Source organism: Lissotriton vulgaris, chromosome 6 (assembly GCF_964263255.1).
Source record: "Lissotriton vulgaris chromosome 6, aLisVul1.2, whole genome shotgun sequence".
NCBI classification, from domain to species: Eukaryota; Metazoa; Chordata; class Amphibia; order Caudata; family Salamandridae; genus Lissotriton; species Lissotriton vulgaris.
This window is the reverse complement of record NC_141694.1, coordinates 360962690-360985406: the sequence shown is the minus strand read 5'-3', so window position 1 is coordinate 360985406 and position 22717 is coordinate 360962690. Positions and strand designations below refer to the sequence as shown.

Sequence of the window (22717 nt, the reverse complement as noted above, 5' to 3'; positions counted from 1 at the left end):
ACATGGAAATGTTAGGTTTGCCAGCACATGTGTTCGCTGTGACTAGGTCACAGGTCAGGAAATGCCCCACTGAACAGGTGCTGGATCCTGGAACAACGGACCAGACGCCTCCCAAGAAAAAGAGCAGTAGGGTTAAGGCTGCGCCTTCCCCCTTGCCCCAGGTCAAGGATCAAGTCTCAGAGGAGGCTGACCTACAGGAATTGAGGGAAACTGAGCCTAGGGAATTCGAACTTGATCAAGTTGAATTCTTGGGTTCAGGGGGACCCTCAAGGGAAGACCTGGGGAAGGACCAGTTAGACTGCCCTTCTCTTGAACCCCTCAGACAGCAGGCTGCTGCTGAGGCTGCTGGGAACGCCACAGGTACCCACAAGGTATACTGGGAAGATGGACTCCTGTACACTGAGTCAAGAGACCCCAAGCCTGGCATGACCAGGAGGCTGGTTGTACCCTTGTCTCAGCGTGGTTTCCTACTTACCTTGGCCCACGAGATTCCCTTAGCAGGTCACTTAGGCCAGACGAAAACGTGGGACAGGCTCGTCTCACACTTTCACTGGCCTCACATGAACGAAGATACCAAGGAGTTTTGCCGCTCCTGTGTCACTTGCCAAGCCAGTGGTAAGTCAGGTGGCACGACAAAGGCCCCCCTTATACCAATGCCTGTGGTGGGGGTGCCCTTTGAACGGGTGGGGATCGACATCGTCGGTCCCATGGAACCACCTACAGCCTCAGGGCACAAGTTTATACTGGTGGTAGTGGATCATGCCACCAGGTATCCTGAAGCTATTCCCCTTAGGACCACTACAGCACCTGTTGTGGCAAGAGCCCTAGTTGGAGTATTCTCCAGAGTGGGCTTCCCTAAGGAGGTCGTCTCCGACAGAGGTGCAAACTTTATGTCGAGCTACTTAACTGCTATGTGGAAGGAATGTGGTGTCAACTACAAGTTCACTACACCCTATCATCCACAATGCAATGGGCTGGTTGAGAGATTCAACAGGACCCTTAAAGGGATGATTCACGGACTACCGGAAAAGCTTCGGCGTAGATGGGACGTCCTGATCCCCTGCCTCTTGTTCGCCTACAGAGAAGTCCCGCAGAAGGGGGTTGGCTACAGCCCTTTTGAACTTTTGTACGGGCATCCTGTAAGGGGACCCCTGTGTTTGGTGAAGGAAGGATGGGAGAGACCTCTCAAAAAGCCTGCAGCCAACATAGTGGACTATGTGCTTGGCCTCCGCTCGCGGATGGCTGAATACATGGAAAAGGCATCTGAAAACCTTAAGGCCAGCCAAGAACTCCAAAAAGCTTGGCATGACCAAAAGGCTGTCTTGACTGTTTACCAGCCCGGACAGAAGGTGTGGGTGTTGGAGCCAGTGGCCCCAGCAGCACTCAAGGACAAATGGTCCGGGCCCTACACCATCCTGGAGAAAAAGGGAGAGGTCACCTACCTGGTCGACCTGGGAACTCCCCGGAGCCCCCACAGGGTGCTTCATGTCAACAGGCTAAAAGCATATGTCGACAGGAAGGACATGAGTTTGCTCATGGCCCTAGATGAGGGACAGGAAGAGGAGAGTGACCCTCTCCCCGACCTGCTCACTCAGAATCCTGACGATGGCTCGGTAGATGGTGTTGTCTTTTGTGGCAGCCTCTCCGAACATCAACAGAGCGACTGTAAACAGGTTCTTCAGTCGTTCAGACATATGTTTTCTCTAACACCCAGTCAGACCGATTGGTGCACCCATGAGGTTGACACTGGTGACAGCTTGCCCGTCAAGAGTAAAATCTACAGGCAGCCTGATCACGTTAGAGACTGCATCAAGAGTGAAGTGCAGAAAATGTTGGAGCTGGGAGTCATTGAACCCTCGGATAGCCCTTGGGCTAGTCCCGTAGTTCTAGTGCCGAAACCTCACACCCAGGGTGGTAAGAGAGAGATGAGGTTTTGCGTAGACTACAGGGGTCTCAATGCAGTCACTAAGACTGACGCCCACCCAATACCAAGGGCAGACGAGCTTATCGATAGATTGGCTTCGGCCAACTACTTAAGTACGTTTGACCTGACAGCTGGGTATTGGCAAATCAGGTTAGCTGAGGACGCCAAGCCTAAAACCGCATTTTCAACCCCTGGTGGGCATTATCAGTTCGTGGTGATGCCCTTTGGTCTGAAAAATGCACCTGCCACCTTCCAACGGTTGGTGAATCAAGTCCTTACTGGGCTGGATGACTTCTGTGCGGCGTATCTTGACGATATTGCTGTCTTTAGCTCCACCTGGGAGGATCACCTGGTCCACCTGCGGAAGACGTTAGAGGCACTGCAAGCAGCAGGTCTCACTATCAAGGCCACCAAGTGCCAGATAGGGCAGACACAGGTTGTATACCTGGGCCACCTTGTAGGTGGAGGTCAGGTTCAGCCACTGGAGAGCAAGATACAGTCAATCAGGGACTGGGCTCCTCCAACCACCCAGACTCAGGTTCGAGCTTTCTTGGGCCTGACTGGTTACTATAGGAAGTTTGTCAGGAACTATGGTTCAATTGTGACACCATTAAACGAACTGACAAGTAAGAAAATGCCAAAAAAAGTTCAGTGGACAGCGAGCTGTCAAAAAGCATTCGATGACCTAAAGCAGGCCATGTGCACGGCGCCTATCCTCAAGAGTCCGGACTACTCCAAACCATTCATTGTCCAAACAGATGCTTCTGAGTTGGGTGTGGGAGCTGTTCTTTCTCAACTGAATTTTGATGGTCAAGACCAGCCCATTGCTTTTATAAGCAGAAGGCTGACCCCTAGAGAGAAGAATTGGTCAGCTATTGAGAGGGAGGCCTTTGCTGTGGTTTGGGCCCTGAAGAAGCTGAGGCCATACTTGTTTGGCACTCACTTCAAGATTCAGACCGACCATAAGCCCCTCTTGTGGCTAAATCAGATGAAGGGTGAAAACCCCAAACTGCTTAGGTGGTCCATTTCCCTACAGGGGATGGACTTTACAGTGGAACATAGACCTGGTACTGATCATGGCAATGCCGATGGGCTCTCCAGATATTTCCACTTAGAACAAGAAGACTCACCTGGTCAAGGATAGCTTATTGTTCCGACGTTTGGGGGGGGGGTCATGTAGGAGAGTAGGGTCTGCAATCCTATGATCACCCAGATTTTTTGCTTTTGTTTCACTGGTTTACGACTTTCTCTGGCTGTGGGCCTGCTAATCAGACCCACAGCCTGGCTGTTCTCTTTCTAAATTACGATATGTACCCTAGGTGCATTTACCAATTGGTACTGGGCCACCTTATCAGACCCCGTAACGCAGGGCATAGGTGTACCCAGGGCCGCCAGGGGCTGCAGCATGTATTATGCCACCCCTGGCTGGCCTCCTAAATTTGACACAACTGGCTGCACGACAGCTGGGGCGAAGACGTGTAACCACCCTTCGCTTTAGGTATAGTAGCTCTATATCTAACCATACAATGGACACCCGAGTTCCTATCAGTCACTCCTATGGCAGGCCTTAACGATCCTGAAGGCAGAGTGCGTGGGCTCGTGTGAGCTAGGTTCAGGCCCGAGCCGAGCCCGGTTGCAGCTTGCGGAATCAAGACCCAATAGCTGTTCCATGATAACGCGTACCATATCGGTAACTCCGGTGTCGCGTTATCCAGGCATGTCGAGTAAGGTGTCATACGAATCGGGGTGCTGCCCTCTCACCAATGCTGGCGACGAGGTTAGCATTCCACCCTTCTAGAGGGACACGACATGTACGTAACTGTGAACCCCGGTTAAAGTTAACTGAAGCCTCAGCTCCACAAAATGGATGCTGCCACCACAGACACGAGTCTGACCTCCTGCTGCTGGGAGTCCTTCCAGCGAGGAGCACTTGGACAAAGGGTTTCCTGTCGAGGGCGCTGTTCGCACCGTCCCAGACAGGGTTTGTGTATTCTGGGTAGGTAGGGCTTTGGCGAGAAGGTGACTGCGGAGTGGCACCCCGGTGCTCACTACGCATCTGCCGGTTAGAACCAGTTCCAGGGGCGACAGCCCTGGCCTGGGGAAAGTCCGGCAGGGGAGAGGGGTGTAACTACCCCCCTTCCTGGTCCCACCCTTAGGGCAGGACCTAGTCATGTACCCACCCCTTTCTTTAGAATAAAGACCGGAGCGGGGACCCTTCCAAATTAGATCATCTTTGATTCAAGAACTACTTTCTACGAAAGGACATTCAAGACTCTTCTCAAGATTTCTCCCTTGTGACTAAGGAGTAGTCACCCTGCATCAGCGGGCACCAACTAAGAACTCTGCGGTTTGCTGTAAGTCCTTCCTCAAGGAATCCGACGGCCCAGCTCGACGAGAACCGGCTTCCCTGGCACCTCTGACCTCTACCCACATCATCAGCTCAGCTGTGATCTGTGGGTGCGACGAGACCTCGAGGGACCGGCCATCATCAGAACCTGCACGCTCTTAAAACCAGCACGACCATCGAGGTAACTCTCTGGTGAGTGCTCTGGGGTCCGAGAAGCCCCGACCCTGAGCCGCTCCAGCACCGAAGTGCAGTCTCCCAGCATCTCCACGATCTGCGTGGGGCCCTTCTGCTCGCTGCTCAGCACGTTGTCTGGTCACTAACCACTGGCTTGTGCCCTTCTGTGACGACATCCGAGAATCATCACTGCTGGTCTGGTTGCTCCAGACTGGCCCTTGCTTCCATCTTTGCGAGAAGCACCCCGGACCCTCCTGGTCCACTCAAGACGCCATCTTAGGCCCACCACGTGGCCCTGAGATCTGCCAAGGCTTGTTGCCCCATCCTGGGCCCAGCGACGCCGACAGCATCATCCTTCGTGGGACAGCTCGCACCTCCACCGTGGTCGCCGACAACGCCTCCTGGTCCGTGAGACTGCAGAGCCTAGCGTCGCCCACTCACCTGGTCGAGGTGACGGCCAACCGGTGCCTTCCTGGTACCTTCTGACTACTGGCTAGTAGTACGAACTTGGTCCCCTCTGCTTTCAGGTTTCATCAATCTCCGATCCAGGCTTGGATCTCTACGAACTATTCAGTACTGGTCGCCGGCCAGCAACTTCTTTTCTTCCGGCTCCTGGCTCGTCAGCGAAGACCCCGACGCCTGTAAGACTTGTGCAGCCGCAGCCCTTGTGGCTAGGTAACTCGGCATTTCGGTGCCTGCATAGCCTCCTTACTCTAGGGTCCTGAGTCCCTCGCTTCCGACTTGCCTTATCGGGTCCGCCCGAGACCTTAATCGTCCCGTGTCCTCGGACACTTGTTTTAATTGTGCACTTGAAGTATTTGCTAAAGAGATTTGGTTTGTGCTTAGTACCCTGTCCTCATAAAGAGTACAGGGCTGTTGTGATTCTTAATAAATATATTGTTTATTTTCATAACACTTGTGTGGTGTCCTTTCACTGGGTGTTCAAGGGGTACATGTGTGGTAAACAGCTGGCTTAACGCGCCCTCTCGAGTCTTTAGCCTTAGACTGCTCGTATCCACGCTACTAGGATAGCTGGTCTATAGGTTGACTTACAACCAAACACCATAAGGGTCGTTGGAACGATACATAGCGGTCGCTAGAATAGCGAACGTTGCATATCGGGCCAACTTCTCACATTGGTGAGCAGCGGTTGGGATTTGAGCTTGCTGTTGTTTTACCACACGTATCCTAAGAATATCTTGTTGAAAGATCGCACAAGTACTGTTAGTACATATAACTAAAAGCTTAGAATACTCTGAGTTCTACTGAACCAGCTGTTGTAGCTCCTCAAGGCTTAGCACACCTTGGCTACAACTCTTAGCAAGGGTACAGTAGGTAAACACGTAGTGTAGGTAGGTGCATCACTTACACCACACTAGAAACAGTATGTCGGACAAAGGAGGAAACTCTGAGTCTCCCCTTGTGTCAGTTGACCCTCCACAGGTCATCCCTTCAGGATATACTGTGCTGAGCTTCAAGGAGTTAAGACGACTGTGTCACTCCAGGAAGATTCAGCAGGGGTCTAACCCCACAACGTCCTTTCTGATTGGTCTCTTGGAGACTTATGATGCCAGAAGAGCTGAGAAACTTCGTAGCTCTTCTAATCCAGAAGGAGACATGCCTCCCCTCGAGGGAACCCGAGACGATCCTGACCTCATCCACCTCGCAACTGAGAACGAAGATGTGGAGGAGGATGAGGATGAGGATCTCTCTGGGGATGAGGCAGATAAGGGACAGGTAGAAGTCGTCAGACTAAGCAGGTCCAACTTAAGCAAACATGATAGCGGTACTGGGGGACCCCTGGGGCCACTATCAGGTCAGCTTAACATTGGGAATGGACGAGCCCGATCTCTGTCAAGAGACTCTGGCAGATCCCTTCAAACCAATGGCTCTCACAACTCTTCTCAGAAAGGGATGACGTCCCCTCAGAGGAGAGTGTACGAAGCTAAGGAAAGGGCAGCCAATCTAAGGATTGAAAGGGAAGAACTTGCCCTGGCCAAAGAAAGGCTTGCCTTTGCTAGAGAGCAACAGTTAAGTGGGGTAGTCCCCACTGGTGGCAGCAATGTACCTAGTAATAGGGAAAAGAGTTTCGATACGAAACACCTTGGTAAGATAGTGCCCCCCTTTAAACAAGGGGACGACATCCACAAATGGATTACTGCTTTGGAGAGGGCCTGCACTGTGCAGGGTGTTCCCCAGAGTCAGTGGGCAGCTATCTTGTGGCTCTCCTTTGAAGGAAAAGGAAGAGACAAGCTCCTCACCACAAGGGTGGAGGATGCTAACAATTACCAAATCTTGAAAAGTACACTCGTCGAAGGGTTCGGCCTAACCACTGAGCAGTACAGGGTGCTGTTCAGGGATACCCAGAAAACGCAGTCTCAAGATTGGTCTGATTTTGTCGATTGTGCCACTAAGGCTTTTGAGGGCTGGTTGCTGGGCAGTAAGGTTACTGATTATCAAGGATTGTATAATTTGATGATGAGAGAACAAATTTTAAACAATTGTCAGAACCAGTTGTTGCATCAGCATCTTGTCGACTCGGATCTGACCTCTCCCCAAGAATTGGGAAAGAAGGCAGACAGATGGGTTCGTACAAGAGTTAAACAGAACCAGGGCCAGAATCAAGGTGGTCAGAAGAAAGCAGACCAGAAGGGTAAAGATTCGAAAGGGGAACAAAATGACCAGAAGTCTTCGACAGGTCCCCAACAACCCAAAGAGGGTGGGGGTCAGGCTCCCCAAAAGAAGAAAGAAGGCCAATCCAAAAGATGGTGCCAGTACTGTAAAAGTAAATCTCACTGGTTTAGTGAGTGCACCAAGAAAGGAGGAGGGCAGACTCCTGCCACTGCAGCCCCTAAGGCACCTGTGCCCCCTAGTACAGTCAGCAGTGGTAGTGCGCCTCCCAAGGGTTTAGTAGGGTTAACCCTGGGTTCTGAGGGGCGTGACAACTTAGTTGGCACACTCACTCAGGCTGTCCTTGTCAGTACAGGGGACGCGGACGTATCCCCTGACATAAGCCCCAATACTTTGGGCAAATACCGACAGACGCCTTTCATAAATGGAAAGATGGCTCAGGCCTATAGGGACACTTGTGCCAGCGTCACCATGGTGACGCCTAACTTTGTGGACCCTGGACAGATCATGCCAGGTACAGAATTCCTGGTGACCAATGCAAGCAATGTCACTACCAATCACAGTATGGCAATTGTAGCTTTCTCCTGGGGAGAGGTAACTGGCCAAAAGAAGGTTGTAGTTAGTCCAGACCTCCCAGTGGATTGTTTGTTGGGCAATGATTTGGAGTCGTCACAATGGTCAGAAGTGGAGCACCGGACTCACATGGAAATGTTAGGTTTGCCAGCACATGTGTTCGCTGTGACTAGGTCACAGGTCAGGAAATGCCCCACTGAACAGGTGCTGGATCCTGGAACAACGGACCAGACGCCTCCCAAGAAAAAGAGCAGTAGGGTTAAGGCTGCGCCTTCCCCCTTGCCCCAGGTCGAGGATCAAGTCTCAGAGGAGGCTGACCTACAGGAATTGAGGGAAACTGAGCCTAGGGAATTCGAACTTGATCAAGTTGAATTCTTGGGTTCAGGGGGACCCTCAAGGGAAGACCTGGGGAAGGACCAGTTAGACTGCCCTTCTCTTGAACCCCTCAGACAGCAGGCTGCTGCTGAGGCTGCTGGGAACGCCACAGGTACCCACAAGGTATACTGGGAAGATGGACTCCTGTACACTGAGTCAAGAGACCCCAAGCCTGGCATGACCAGGAGGCTGGTTGTACCCTTGTCTCAGCGTGGTTTCCTACTTACCTTGGCCCACGAGATTCCCTTAGCAGGTCACTTAGGCCAGACGAAAACGTGGGACAGGCTCGTCTCACACTTTCACTGGCCTCACATGAACGAAGATACCAAGGAGTTTTGCCGCTCCTGTGTCACTTGCCAAGCCAGTGGTAAGTCAGGTGGCACGACAAAGGCCCCCCTTATACCAATGCCTGTGGTGGGGGTGCCCTTTGAACGGGTGGGGATCGACATCGTCGGTCCCATGGAACCACCTACAGCCTCAGGGCACAAGTTTATACTGGTGGTAGTGGATCATGCCACCAGGTATCCTGAAGCTATTCCCCTTAGGACCACTACAGCACCTGTTGTGGCAAGAGCCCTAGTTGGAGTATTCTCCAGAGTGGGCTTCCCTAAGGAGGTCGTCTCCGACAGAGGTGCAAACTTTATGTCGAGCTACTTAACTGCTATGTGGAAGGAATGTGGTGTCAACTACAAGTTCACTACACCCTATCATCCACAATGCAATGGGCTGGTTGAGAGATTCAACAGGACCCTTAAAGGGATGATTCACGGACTACCGGAAAAGCTTCGGCGTAGATGGGACGTCCTGATCCCCTGCCTCTTGTTCGCCTACAGAGAAGTCCCGCAGAAGGGGGTTGGCTACAGCCCTTTTGAACTTTTGTACGGGCATCCTGTAAGGGGACCCCTGTGTTTGGTGAAGGAAGGATGGGAGAGACCTCTCAAAAAGCCTGCAGCCAACATAGTGGACTATGTGCTTGGCCTCCGCTCGCGGATGGCTGAATACATGGAAAAGGCATCTGAAAACCTTAAGGCCAGCCAAGAACTCCAAAAAGCTTGGCATGACCAAAAGGCTGTCTTGACTGTTTACCAGCCCGGACAGAAGGTGTGGGTGTTGGAGCCAGTGGCCCCAGCAGCACTCAAGGACAAATGGTCCGGGCCCTACACCATCCTGGAGAAAAAGGGAGAGGTCACCTACCTGGTCGACCTGGGAACTCCCCGGAGCCCCCACAGGGTGCTTCATGTCAACAGGCTAAAAGCATATGTCGACAGGAAGGACATGAGTTTGCTCATGGCCCTAGATGAGGGACAGGAAGAGGAGAGTGACCCTCTCCCCGACCTGCTCACTCAGAATCCTGACGATGGCTCGGTAGATGGTGTTGTCTTTTGTGGCAGCCTCTCCGAACATCAACAGAGCGACTGTAAACAGGTTCTTCAGTCGTTCAGACATATGTTTTCTCTAACACCCAGTCAGACCGATTGGTGCACCCATGAGGTTGACACTGGTGACAGCTTGCCCGTCAAGAGTAAAATCTACAGGCAGCCTGATCACGTTAGAGACTGCATCAAGAGTGAAGTGCAGAAAATGTTGGAGCTGGGAGTCATTGAACCCTCGGATAGCCCTTGGGCTAGTCCCGTAGTTCTAGTGCCGAAACCTCACACCCAGGGTGGTAAGAGAGAGATGAGGTTTTGCGTAGACTACAGGGGTCTCAATGCAGTCACTAAGACTGACGCCCACCCAATACCAAGGGCAGACGAGCTTATCGATAGATTGGCTTCGGCCAACTACTTAAGTACGTTTGACCTGACAGCTGGGTATTGGCAAATCAGGTTAGCTGAGGACGCCAAGCCTAAAACCGCATTTTCAACCCCTGGTGGGCATTATCAGTTCGTGGTGATGCCCTTTGGTCTGAAAAATGCACCTGCCACCTTCCAACGGTTGGTGAATCAAGTCCTTACTGGGCTGGATGACTTCTGTGCGGCGTATCTTGACGATATTGCTGTCTTTAGCTCCACCTGGGAGGATCACCTGGTCCACCTGCGGAAGACGTTAGAGGCACTGCAAGCAGCAGGTCTCACTATCAAGGCCACCAAGTGCCAGATAGGGCAGACACAGGTTGTATACCTGGGCCACCTTGTAGGTGGAGGTCAGGTTCAGCCACTGGAGAGCAAGATACAGTCAATCAGGGACTGGGCTCCTCCAACCACCCAGACTCAGGTTCGAGCTTTCTTGGGCCTGACTGGTTACTATAGGAAGTTTGTCAGGAACTATGGTTCAATTGTGACACCATTAAACGAACTGACAAGTAAGAAAATGCCCAAAAAAGTTCAGTGGACAGCGAGCTGTCAAAAAGCATTCGATGACCTAAAGCAGGCCATGTGCACGGCGCCTATCCTCAAGAGTCCGGACTACTCCAAACCATTCATTGTCCAAACAGATGCTTCTGAGTTGGGTGTGGGAGCTGTTCTTTCTCAACTGAATTTTGATGGTCAAGACCAGCCCATTGCTTTTATAAGCAGAAGGCTGACCCCTAGAGAGAAGAATTGGTCAGCTATTGAGAGGGAGGCCTTTGCTGTGGTTTGGGCCCTGAAGAAGCTGAGGCCATACTTGTTTGGCACTCACTTCAAGATTCAGACCGACCATAAGCCCCTCTTGTGGCTAAATCAGATGAAGGGTGAAAACCCCAAACTGCTTAGGTGGTCCATTTCCCTACAGGGGATGGACTTTACAGTGGAACATAGACCTGGTACTGATCATGGCAATGCCGATGGGCTCTCCAGATATTTCCACTTAGAACAAGAAGACTCACCTGGTCAAGGATAGCTTATTGTTCCGACGTTTGGGGGGGGGGGGTCATGTAGGAGAGTAGGGTCTGCAATCCTATGATCACCCAGATTTTTTGCTTTTGTTTCACTGGTTTACGACTTTCTCTGGCTGTGGGCCTGCTAATCAGACCCACAGCCTGGCTGTTCTCTTTCTAAATTACGATATGTACCCTAGGTGCATTTACCAATTGGTACTGGGCCACCTTATCAGACCCCGTAACGCAGGGCATAGGTGTACCCAGGGCCGCCAGGGGCTGCAGCATGTATTATGCCACCCCTGGCTGGCCTCCTAAATTTGACACAACTGGCTGCACGACAGCTGGGGCGAAGACGTGTAACCACCCTTCGCTTTAGGTATAGTAGCTCTATATCTAACCATACAATGGACACCCGAGTTCCTATCAGTCACTCCTATGGCAGGCCTTAACGATCCTGAAGGCAGAGTGCGTGGGCTCGTGTGAGCTAGGTTCAGGCCCGAGCCGAGCCCGGTTGCAGCTTGCGGAATCAAGACCCAATAGCTGTTCCATGATAACGCGTACCATATCGGTAACTCCGGTGTCGCGTTATCCAGGCATGTCGAGTAAGGTGTCATACGAATCGGGGTGCTGCCCTCTCACCAATGCTGGCGACGAGGTTAGCATTCCACCCTTCTAGAGGGACACGACATGTACGTAACTGTGAACCCCGGTTAAAGTTAACTGAAGCCTCAGCTCCACAAAATGGATGCTGCCACCACAGACACGAGTCTGACCTCCTGCTGCTGGGAGTCCTTCCAGCGAGGAGCACTTGGACAAAGGGTTTCCTGTCGAGGGCGCTGTTCGCACCGTCCCAGACAGGGTTTGTGTATTCTGGGTAGGTAGGGCTTTGGCGAGAAGGTGACTGCGGAGTGGCACCCCGGTGCTCACTACGCATCTGCCGGTTAGAACCAGTTCCAGGGGCGACAGCCCTGGCCTGGGGAAAGTCCGGCAGGGGAGAGGGGTGTAACTACCCCCCTTCCTGGTCCCACCCTTAGGGCAGGACCTAGTCATGTACCCACCCCTTTCTTTAGAATAAAGACCGGAGCGGGGACCCTTCCAAATTAGATCATCTTTGATTCAAGAACTACTTTCTACGAAAGGACATTCAAGACTCTTCTCAAGATTTCTCCCTTGTGACTAAGGAGTAGTCACCCTGCATCAGCGGGCACCAACTAAGAACTCTGCGGTTTGCTGTAAGTCCTTCCTCAAGGAATCCGACGGCCCAGCTCGACGAGAACCGGCTTCCCTGGCACCTCTGACCTCTACCCACATCATCAGCTCAGCTGTGATCTGTGGGTGCGACGAGACCTCGAGGGACCGGCCATCATCAGAACCTGCACGCTCTTAAAACCAGCACGACCATCGAGGTAACTCTCTGGTGAGTGCTCTGGGGTCCGAGAAGCCCCGACCCTGAGCCGCTCCAGCACCGAAGTGCAGTCTCCCAGCATCTCCACGATCTGCGTGGGGCCCTTCTGCTCGCTGCTCAGCACGTTGTCTGGTCACTAACCACTGGCTTGTGCCCTTCTGTGACGACATCCGAGAATCATCACTGCTGGTCTGGTTGCTCCAGACTGGCCCTTGCTTCCATCTTTGCGAGAAGCACCCCGGACCCTCCTGGTCCACTCAAGACGCCATCTTAGGCCCACCACGTGGCCCTGAGATCTGCCAAGGCTTGTTGCCCCATCCTGGGCCCAGCGACGCCGACAGCATCATCCTTCGTGGGACAGCTCGCACCTCCACCGTGGTCGCCGACAACGCCTCCTGGTCCGTGAGACTGCAGAGCCTAGCGTCGCCCACTCACCTGGTCGAGGTGACGGCCAACCGGTGCCTTCCTGGTACCTTCTGACTACTGGCTAGTAGTACGAACTTGGTCCCCTCTGCTTTCAGGTTTCATCAATCTCCGATCCAGGCTTGGATCTCTACGAACTATTCAGTACTGGTCGCCGGCCAGCAACTTCTTTTCTTCCGGCTCCTGGCTCGTCAGCGAAGACCCCGACGCCTGTAAGACTTGTGCAGCCGCAGCCCTTGTGGCTAGGTAACTCGGCATTTCGGTGCCTGCATAGCCTCCTTACTCTAGGGTCCTGAGTCCCTCGCTTCCGACTTGCCTTATCGGGTCCGCCCGAGACCTTAATCGTCCCGTGTCCTCGGACACTTGTTTTAATTGTGCACTTGAAGTATTTGCTAAAGAGATTTGGTTTGTGCTTAGTACCCTGTCCTCATAAAGAGTACAGGGCTGTTGTGATTCTTAATAAATATATTGTTTATTTTCATAACACTTGTGTGGTGTCCTTTCACTGGGTGTTCAAGGGGTACATGTGTGGTAAACAGCTGGCTTAACGCGCCCTCTCGAGTCTTTAGCCTTAGACTGCTCGTATCCACGCTACTAGGATAGCTGGTCTATAGGTTGACTTAGAACCAAACACCATAAGGGTCGTTGGAACGATACATAGCGGTCGCTAGAATAGCGAACGTTGCATATCGGGCCAACTTCTCACATGCTGTGTCCCCTGTCTTGAAGGAATCTCCAAGGGCCTGAGAAGAGCTGGCTCCCTGTTCTCAAGTCCCAGGAACAAAAGGACTTCACCCCCAACTTCCCTGGACTCTGCTGAGAGAGTTCTGTCCTTCCTAGAGTGCTTGAACCAGTAGTGGGGCCTCTGGAAGTTGTACTTGTGCTGGGAAGCTTGAAACTAAGTTTGAGAGACTTTTGCAATTGAAAAGTGTTGCATCGCTCGCTTGCGGAGCGCATCCCCGACAGTGCGAGAATTTTCCCGCCGCTACGAAGGTCGAGATCGTCGCAGAGCCTGTTGCCGCTGTCAGAGCCGTCGCATTATTCGTTTGCGGGATGCACCCGATCGGTGCGGGAAGCCTAACATCGCTGCGAGTGTCGTCGCTGGGTGAGATCGCCGCACTGCTTGCTTGCGGACCGCATCACGTCGCTGCGAGTGTCGTCGCAGAAACCATCGTGTCGAGGAGCTGCGAGAGAGAAAATCACCGATGGTCCGCGCATCGTCGCCCCGGAGATCGCCGCAACTCCAAAGATCGTCGCATCGTGCCTTTGCGTGGACAAACTTCCTACGGAACCTACGCACCGGAATCCATACAAGTGGCCTTCCTCCCCATACAGACTGGGTTCGTCGCAACACGCCCGCTGCTGTAGCGGGGCTGTCGCATCGCCTCCCCAAGGTCTCAGGAGCAACGCATCGCTTGTTTTCCACCGCACCAGTTTCTGCTTGTGGAACTTTGTCGCAACTAAAAGGTACTATGAGTAAACGTGGCGCAACTGTGAACTTTTCACGCATCTGTGGAATATTTTATCGCAACCAAAATAACTTTTATTACAACCTTAAGAACTCTTTTGTAACCATATTCTTGAACTGTGTATGTTGGTTTTTTGTCATTTTGGTCTTGTGTAGTTTAGATTAAATACCTTTATTTTCCTAAACTGTTGTGGAGTCAGTTTGTGGTGTTTTCACTGTGTTACTGTGAGTGTTGGTACAAATACTTTACACATTGCCTCCTGAATAGCCTTGACTGCTCGTGCCAAGCTACCTAGAGGGTGAGCAGGGGTTATCTCAGAGGGTTTCCTCCTTACCCTGACTAGAATCAAGGGTCCCTATTTGGACAGTGGTACCTACCTCTGCCAACTAGAGACCCCCAGTTCTAACATGTCCTGTCCCCGCCTGAGCGCACAGCACGTCGCTCAGACCAATCACAATATTGCATGGCAGTGTTGTGATTGGCTCAAGGGTACTGTGTGCCTGGGTGCTTCCTGCTGCCGGCTGGGACTGGAGATAGTAAGAATGAAGATCAGGAGGACAAGAGAGAGATGGCGGCCAGCCATTCCAGGTAAGTCCTTTTTTTTCATTACCTCTCTCCCTCACCCCTGCCGCCCACCACCCCTGTCCAGTAGCAGCCGCTACTGTCCTGCCCTCTGGATTGTCCAGGGCCTACCTTAGGGGTGACTTATATGCATTAAAATGGAAGGTTTGGGTCTGGCAAAAGGGTTATTTTGCCAGGTCGAAGTGGCAGTTTAAAACTGAACACACAGGCTCTGCAACGGCAGGCCTGAGCCATGGTTAAAGGGCTACTTAAGTGGGTTGCAAAAGCAGTGCTGCAGGCCCACCAGTCACATTTAATTTACAGGCCCTGGGCTCATGTAGTGCATTCTACTAGGGAATTATAAGTAAATTAAATATGCCAATTTGGGATGAGCCAATATTACTATGTTTAGAGGAAAGAGCACATGCCCTTTAGCACGGTTTAGCAGAGGTAAAGTAAGTCCAAAGGCCAACAAAAACTAATTCAGCAAAATGTACGAGGAGGAAGCTAATATGTTTGTGGGTGACCCTGCTCCAACAGATACTCCCGTTGTTGTTGTCTTACATAACACTGGTCTACACACTTGCATATCCTGTCACATATTCATGCAACCAGACACTCAGTCGCCAAGACGCTTTTGTGCTCTGGCACACTCAGACGTCTCGCAATCACTTAAAATACTAACCTACCCACTCATTCATAGTAACATTATTGTAAAAGAAGTTCCTAAATAAACTGAGGTTTTGATTGCAGTAATTTATCAGTACGCCCCAAAAGAAAAAGATTTAAAGATGCTCACGATCTTGGAATATTTTATCACAAACTTTAGGAAAACGTATTCCAAGATGGCCACCTGTGTGCAAATGGATGACGTCCATCTATGAAAATAAAAACATTGCCAAAGCCACTAATTGGAAACCCCGGTGTCACAGACAAAAGGTATTGGCTATGCAAATTATTGTTTGTTAGGGAGGCCACAAAATGCCTCTCTCTTAGGAAGGGTAACCCGTGAGGTAAGAAGTCAGACAAGGAAAAATAGTCTAATCAAAATTGCAGGTAAGTACCCCAGCGTTTCTCACTGTTCTCAGTGTCAGCATGATACTTGATGAAGACAACGGATGATTGTGTTGAAAGTCCATGGTCAATATAATGGCCAGTTTTAATTCTAGATTGTTCTTCATTTCATGTAGGCGGAATACCCTGTCGTATGCCTCATCATATGGTTAGTTCTTCTGTCTGTGCACTACACACGTTTGAGGTTTATAATCGCAATCCATCCTCTGCAGAGATACTTTTATTTTGGCATAATGAGCACCTTGGCAACACCTCCAAGCTATTCCTAGGATAACAAATACCTAATGGACTTTGATTTTAATTACGGCCACCATGATTCTATTATTATAATATTTATACGTTTTTTATTTCTCATTGCTTTTTTGCATTAACCTTGATATATTGTTTGCAGAGTAAATGTTTGTTTGTGTATATTTTATTGGAGATTACCTGAATATCCGAATAAATGAATTACATATTTTCCACTTAGCTGTGTTAAATGTCTTTTAACTGGAGTTATGCGTGGCACGAAATTATTTTGGCTTTTATCAGAACCCGTCGTGGAGTTGCTGTAATTGTTTATACATTCTTGTGTTTAGGAGTCAGTGACCCACGGAGCTCATTATGAAGAGTGATCTACTTCTCTCGTTGACTCTAATTAGCCTGGCCTTCCTGTCACGGCCAGGACCTGGATGTACTCAACATATCCCTGAAGAGTCCTGCTCCGTTCAGATACTTGTCCCAGGCCTAAAAGGTACAGTAACACTCCCAGAATAGCCTTGCTCTCTGTTTTCCTTTCCAGAATTGCAAATGTCTTTACTTCACCACTGAAATGACTTTCCAAGGACAGGGCATTTTTATTTTGTATATTTATTTGTCGTCTTAAAAAACTTGGGGAATTTACCCGGAAATTGGTTTCTGAGAGCAGTTTAGTTAGAGTAAATCGCTACAATACAAAAGTAAGTAATCAGTCTTCAGAGCAGGCGTGCATGTGCAAGACTAAACTGCAAAAAGTGCAAGCAAGTGCATACAACAGTCACAGACACTTACTGCTGCAAATGAAAGAAGAAAGATGACCACGCACAGTTTATAATGATTAAAGCAAAACACAGCGAAACAAAAAGCAGCAATAAATAACATTTAGTCATAACAACTCAGAGAGCAATGGGATTACAAAGCAGTGACCAGTCTAGAAGATAGTAAAAATAACAGGTGTGTTCTGATTAAGATGGTGAAAAAGGGGCAAATTCATTAGAACAGTCAATCGGGTGTATGTTGACAGTAGCACAAAAAGGACATACAGTGAAAATAAACAAGGGTATATAACGTCTGCCTGGCAGTGTTGGAGAATAACATTGTAAAGAGGGAGTCATAGCATGAAAAGACAAAAAGGTAAGAATGGGACAGGTAAGAGAGGGCACAGTCAGAAGTATCACAGCACAGCTTAATTCTGAACTGGTAGGAGATGCGCGTAGTATTATTGCAGAAAGACTGGAAAAGGGATTCAGAGTGAGGATGTGTATTGTTGAGGGAGAGAAGGATTTTTGGAGACTAGCTCCCCCCCTGAATGGGAGCTCAATGAGTGACAAACACAAGCAAACTGGGAAATTAAAAATCTAGGTGGAGATGTTTCACAAAGAGTGTTTTAGAAAATTGAATAGAGGGGGCATTTTTAATTGGGAATCGGGGAATGTTCCAGATTATGGTAGCATTGTCAGAGAAACCACTCGACTATTAGAGAATTTCTCTTGGTGCCGAACCCTATTATAGATGTTTGAGGCAGTTTTCACGCAAGCCATCATAACTTTAATCGACAAAAGACATCCAGGACATTTTCAAACATTATGGGGCTTCTAAAGATACCCAGTGTTTGTAGATTTTCATGAAAAGAACAGCAGAATTGCCTAAAACATATCTATTTGTTAGTGGAAAAAAGTGCTATGCAAGAGCATGTTTTTTTTCTGAGAATGGCATCAACATAAGGTTTACTCTGCTAGGATCACCATCTATACTTCACAGCTTTCAGAAGCAAGCACAATTGTTAAAAAAAAATCATTATTTTACCCCAATTTTTAAAATTTTGTTGCTGGTAGTATATTTTATGTGGTTTGAGTTTACATGCTATTAATGGTGAAAGCAGGTGCAAAACTCATGGGTGAACCCAGAAAGCTATACATTTCTGACAACAAGACAGAAAAATATGAATTAGACAAGGGGTCATTTGTGTAGATTACTCATGGTTTCCCCAAGGAAAGTAACCTTTGAAATAAAAAAAACATAATGAAAGTCAATAGGCAAAACGGAGCAATTGGTGACAACATTTTAATCTGTAATTCTTTTGCCCCAATGATCGATTTACCATTACATCTGTGAGACCCTTCTGCTCACATGAATATGTAGTGTTTGTTGTTTGTGCAGAAACACGTGTTACTCAGAGCCAACAACTAAGCTGCGGCCCACTATGACTTTTCATTGTGTACTAGCCATGCAGTAATTCATATGGTAAGATCTAATGATTGAAAAATGAGTAGGAAGGAAATATATTTACTATTTTAAATGTGCATTGTGCATAGGAGACTGAGTCTAGAACCAGTGTGTTTTTGCACACCTCTTAACTTGTGGTTATCATTAATAGCATGTGATTCAGAGGGCATTTTGCAAAAAGTATGCTTTTTGCGCACTGGATGGAACTTGGAACCAAACCTGGAAATTAGTCCAATTGGTAATAAGGAATGTTCTACTATTCTTTCTTGCCACACTTCTCATGATAAAACTGGCATCCCACCCATTGTGTGGGTGGGTAAAGTGCCTGTAACTATCATTGAGGTCTGTTGAACCGTATACTGGTACTTCAGTGGGACACTGTCTGTCTGATGCTGGACTGCAGCAGGAACCTCTTGGCCATGCTGTCATCTGTTGCCTGACACAGCATGACAGTTATACCTTTTGGGGGGTATATCCTATATCAGCATCTGTCCTGATGAACACCTGGCACCTAATCAGCCTTGAATGGGTCGAAACATTGAAAACATCATACAGTAATGCTTGAATTCTGTTACTTATGATGGGTACCCAGTCTTTAAGTTGATCACGTCAGTTACAGAATTCCACACCCCCTTAGCTGAAGCTAAAGCATCTTCTTCTCCCGCTGGGAGGGCAATGGGGTTCTGACATAGGAGGGAGTACTAGAGCAGCAAGGGCTGTGCCACAGCTTGATGCTTTGGTGGGACCTCTAACAGCGCACGGCAGAGAATACTGTTGACATTGAGGTCACATTAACAGCATCCAAGTGGAATGGATAAAGGAGTGGAAAGCAATTTCCTGTCTGTATAACACAGAACAGGAGAATCTCCAGATAGAGATTGCTTCTAGGAGATTGGAGATTTATATTTGGGTATGTCGTATTTCTGTAGCCAAAACATATCTAAAAGGCAGCTGGAGGTTGTACAATTAAAAGAAAACGATTAGGTCAATGAGTGGTTGGACGGAAGTTGTGTTTTGGGAGGGGAGGTGCTCTGTTGCTTACTGTTGTTCCTTTGGCAGCTTTTCATTATCCTTGACCTAGTTCCTGAGCGAAAATAACCGAGGCAGCCATAAGGAGGGGAAGTATAGTACAGTTTGTAGAGTGCTATAATGTACCAGTACTTCTTTTCTGCTGTTGACTAAAGACAGTCTACCGCTTGTACTTGGACTAGTGCTGGTGTGTGCAGTTTGAGGGACTGTGGACATTGCTTTTTGTAATGGTGTTGCATAATGCCCTGTTTTATACAACATCCGAAGGGAAAGGGAGTATGTCATTAGTTGTTTGGCTTAACGTGGTTTGTTGTTCTTTGCCTATGCTTTTCCCAGTAGTAGTTGTGTGATCCACCATTTCTCCAGCCTCACACACTACTCTGTAAAAAGTGTTATAGGGCTGCTCTTGATATGCACAATTTGAAAGATTGTGTACTTTGAGTGATTGTTGTCTAATGTGGCTGTGTGCCCCTCTAGTGTATCTCTTCTAATGTTTTTAGATGGTTGTTATGGGCGCTAATTTATTTGTTTATTTATGTGATTTTATTTTGCATGAACAATTCCCTGGAACATGTCAAAGCACCGCACAGGAAGTTGATAAAATATATGCAATGATTCAGGAGGTACCGTTATCATCCAGGCAACTTATCTTGAGCTTCATAATCAAAATCTTAAGATAGAACATGCATAAGCTCATAAAAAGTAGGGGGGGGTCACAGAGTAATGGTTTTCATTCTAAATCAAGAACAGTTTATAGTTTAAGCAGTCATGCAGAATCTTCCAATAGCACTATAACAAAATTGCTCTTAAAAATGGGAACATTCTAAAATCAGGATTTAGTGCTTAACATTGTCAATAAGCATTAATCAAGGAGTTTATGTTCCATAGTCTTTTGGCCAACGCCAATATCCAAACATTACTTAGCGTATGTATCAGATTATTTGTGAATGGTCTGAACGGACATAGAGGAAATGGAGACATGAAGGAGATGGGCAATGTTTTTCTCTAAAAGTTTCTTTTTCATGGAGCGTTTTAATTGGACAATACCTCCTCCATCCTGACGTACCTCTGTACATTAAGTTTAGAGTTGTCCGCAGCCCTATGGACAACTCTCTACATTGACAAGAAAGCCTGTCAAGATGGTTTCTGTCAATGTGGGAAACGTATGACAGACGGTACCAGCAGCCCTGATGGCCTGGCTGTGATTTTTTTTAAAGTATTTTGGTCTGCAAAAACAAATTCCCAAAGTGGGAGCGTTTTTGAAAAACAAAAAAACTAATAGCTCCCACACCTTTGGAGTTTTCTCCTGGGATGTGAGGAGCCATTATTGGTTTTTTTTACCTGACCTGTACTGCAAGGTTTATCCTGGCAGTGATGGACAGAAAAAAAAGACTTTACAGCATCCAACCTTAAAAGGGAAGACAGTGTAAAGTCCTTCCTCCCATGTCCGCCATTCTATTGGGCCATCAGAGAAAGTATTCTGTGAGGGACTTAACTGGGGCTCGATCGACAAAATAGTCACAGTCCGCCCGGCTCTTTAAAGGAGGGGGTAGACCGAGGGTTAGGTGGACAGGGTACTCCGTTTGCGATGGAGTACCCTGTCTGCCAAACTCTTATTCTTATCATCAGACTGATTCATCTCTACCTTCTGACAAACAGAGCTGTTTGTAAGCCTTGTCACCTTAATCAACAGTTTTATTGCCTGCACACATGCTCTCGCTCGCAGTGAAATTTCTTTCCATCACTCTGCCACAGAGATGAGGGTCCCAAAATGTAGTAAAATGAATCACAACTAACCATGTAAGAATTAAATAATGCAATGATGGAATTGCATGCAGTAATGGTGATGTCACTACTGCTTTACTGCAACTTAATAGAACTCCAAGGTCCATTTTTGATGACATCAATAACAAAATTGTACATGGACTCCAACACAAAAGTAAAGAATGCATATTTTCTTCCTACGAACAATTACTCTTACATTTCAATGGATAGGCCAGATATTCATAAAGATTTGGATGCATTAATTTATGGGATATGCACTATGGTGCATCATAACAGTGCCAACAAGACTAGCGGCATACAATGTGGGAAATGTAAACTTTCCTTCTAATACTCCCATAAGGATTTAACAATACAATCAAATAGAATACAACTGGTGACCCCACAGAACAATTTGCTTGCAAATTACAAAGCATGAAAGAATTAATTATTGATTAATTCAGCATGGTGTAAAATCTAATGTTGGTTCTCAGTAATTTGCGAATGCAAACGACCTTTTAATGTTAAATTAACTTTCATTTTAAATTAACCCATTGTAACATAACTCTGCCTATCAAATATTAACAAATCAAAAAGCAGGGTAGTTGTTTTGTAGTGTAGTTCCTATTTTCCCAATAGGCCCTGCGCATTGGAATAACATAAACAGTAGTATCGACGTAGAAGTGCGGATCTTCCAGGCCTTCACTGACTATGCTAAACTTAATTGGGGTTGATACCAACTAGCTCAGAGGTCACTGGAAACTTTCTTCTCTGAATAGGAAGTGATCAGCTTCCTTGGTACAGACAAGAAGGGATTCAGTTTTCCAACAACCGTGCAACATGACAACTTTGCTCCTCAGATCAAGAGTCAATCTCTAGGGTCGTGTGAAACAATAGACAGTTATTTTACTCAGTCAGTGGTTGTGCCGTTTACTTTCACAATATGTAGAGAATAGAGAGACGGGCGTTTTCAATAAAGGGTAACATTTATTGAACAGTCTTTCTTCTCGTACAAGAGAAATGAATTGCCACAATTGCAAGACTTGTTATTATAAAAAGTATGTACAGTAAGATAAGTATTGCGAAATAATACTGTAAAAGCATTGATATGGTTTCTTAGCCATACAAGGGTTAAAATGAATAAAACATATATACATTCATATATACATTAGGCTAAAATACTCAACTGGTGCTTCTCACTACGCCTACCCCAGTGTACCTGACCTAAGCCTAATACTTGGGAGGGGAGTAAGTAAGTCGCATTAAGTTAAGTTGGTTTTGCCAAGGTTTGCTTCAAGAATTCTCTCTTAGGGTTTAGTCAACACCATACCTCTGGAATAGAATGATGGAGGTCTGGTATCTCCTTCAGGGGGTCGATATCCCAGTCACCCGCAAGGGTAGACTAGAAACGCCAGAGCTGGATTTCTCTGCAGGAGAAAGACAGCGTCTCTCTCAGCGCGTCGAGGAGGAGGAGGGGCAGCATCCGCGGGCAGCTTGCATCTGCTGGGCTCTTGCAGGGGACGGCTGTTCAGCTCCTAAGTTCACCACACCATCGTTCGCTAGTTAGCAGTGATAGCAGTAGCGATAGCAGCTATGGTATCATCAGCATGACAGCATCTTCAGCAGCAGCGAGATAGCTAGCAGCATCAGCTTCAGCGAAACAGCAACAAGACAGCAGCAGCTTTTGCTTAAGGCAACGTTGGTAATA

General features: G+C 48.1%; 1 protein-coding gene across 3 annotated transcripts in view; it reads left to right on the top strand.

Moving 5' to 3' along the window:
- Positions 1–22717, top strand: part of COLEC11 (collectin subfamily member 11) — a 422362-nt gene that overhangs the window by 158586 nt on the left and 241059 nt on the right. For all 3 annotated transcript variants that reach the window (XM_086926377.1, XM_086926375.1, XM_086926376.1), the window contains exon 2: positions 16335–16489. In XM_086926377.1, the coding sequence (XP_086782503.1) occupies positions 16360–16489 (130 nt within the window). In that variant the 5' untranslated portion in view covers positions 16335–16359. The remainder of the gene's footprint in view (positions 1–16334; positions 16490–22717) is intronic.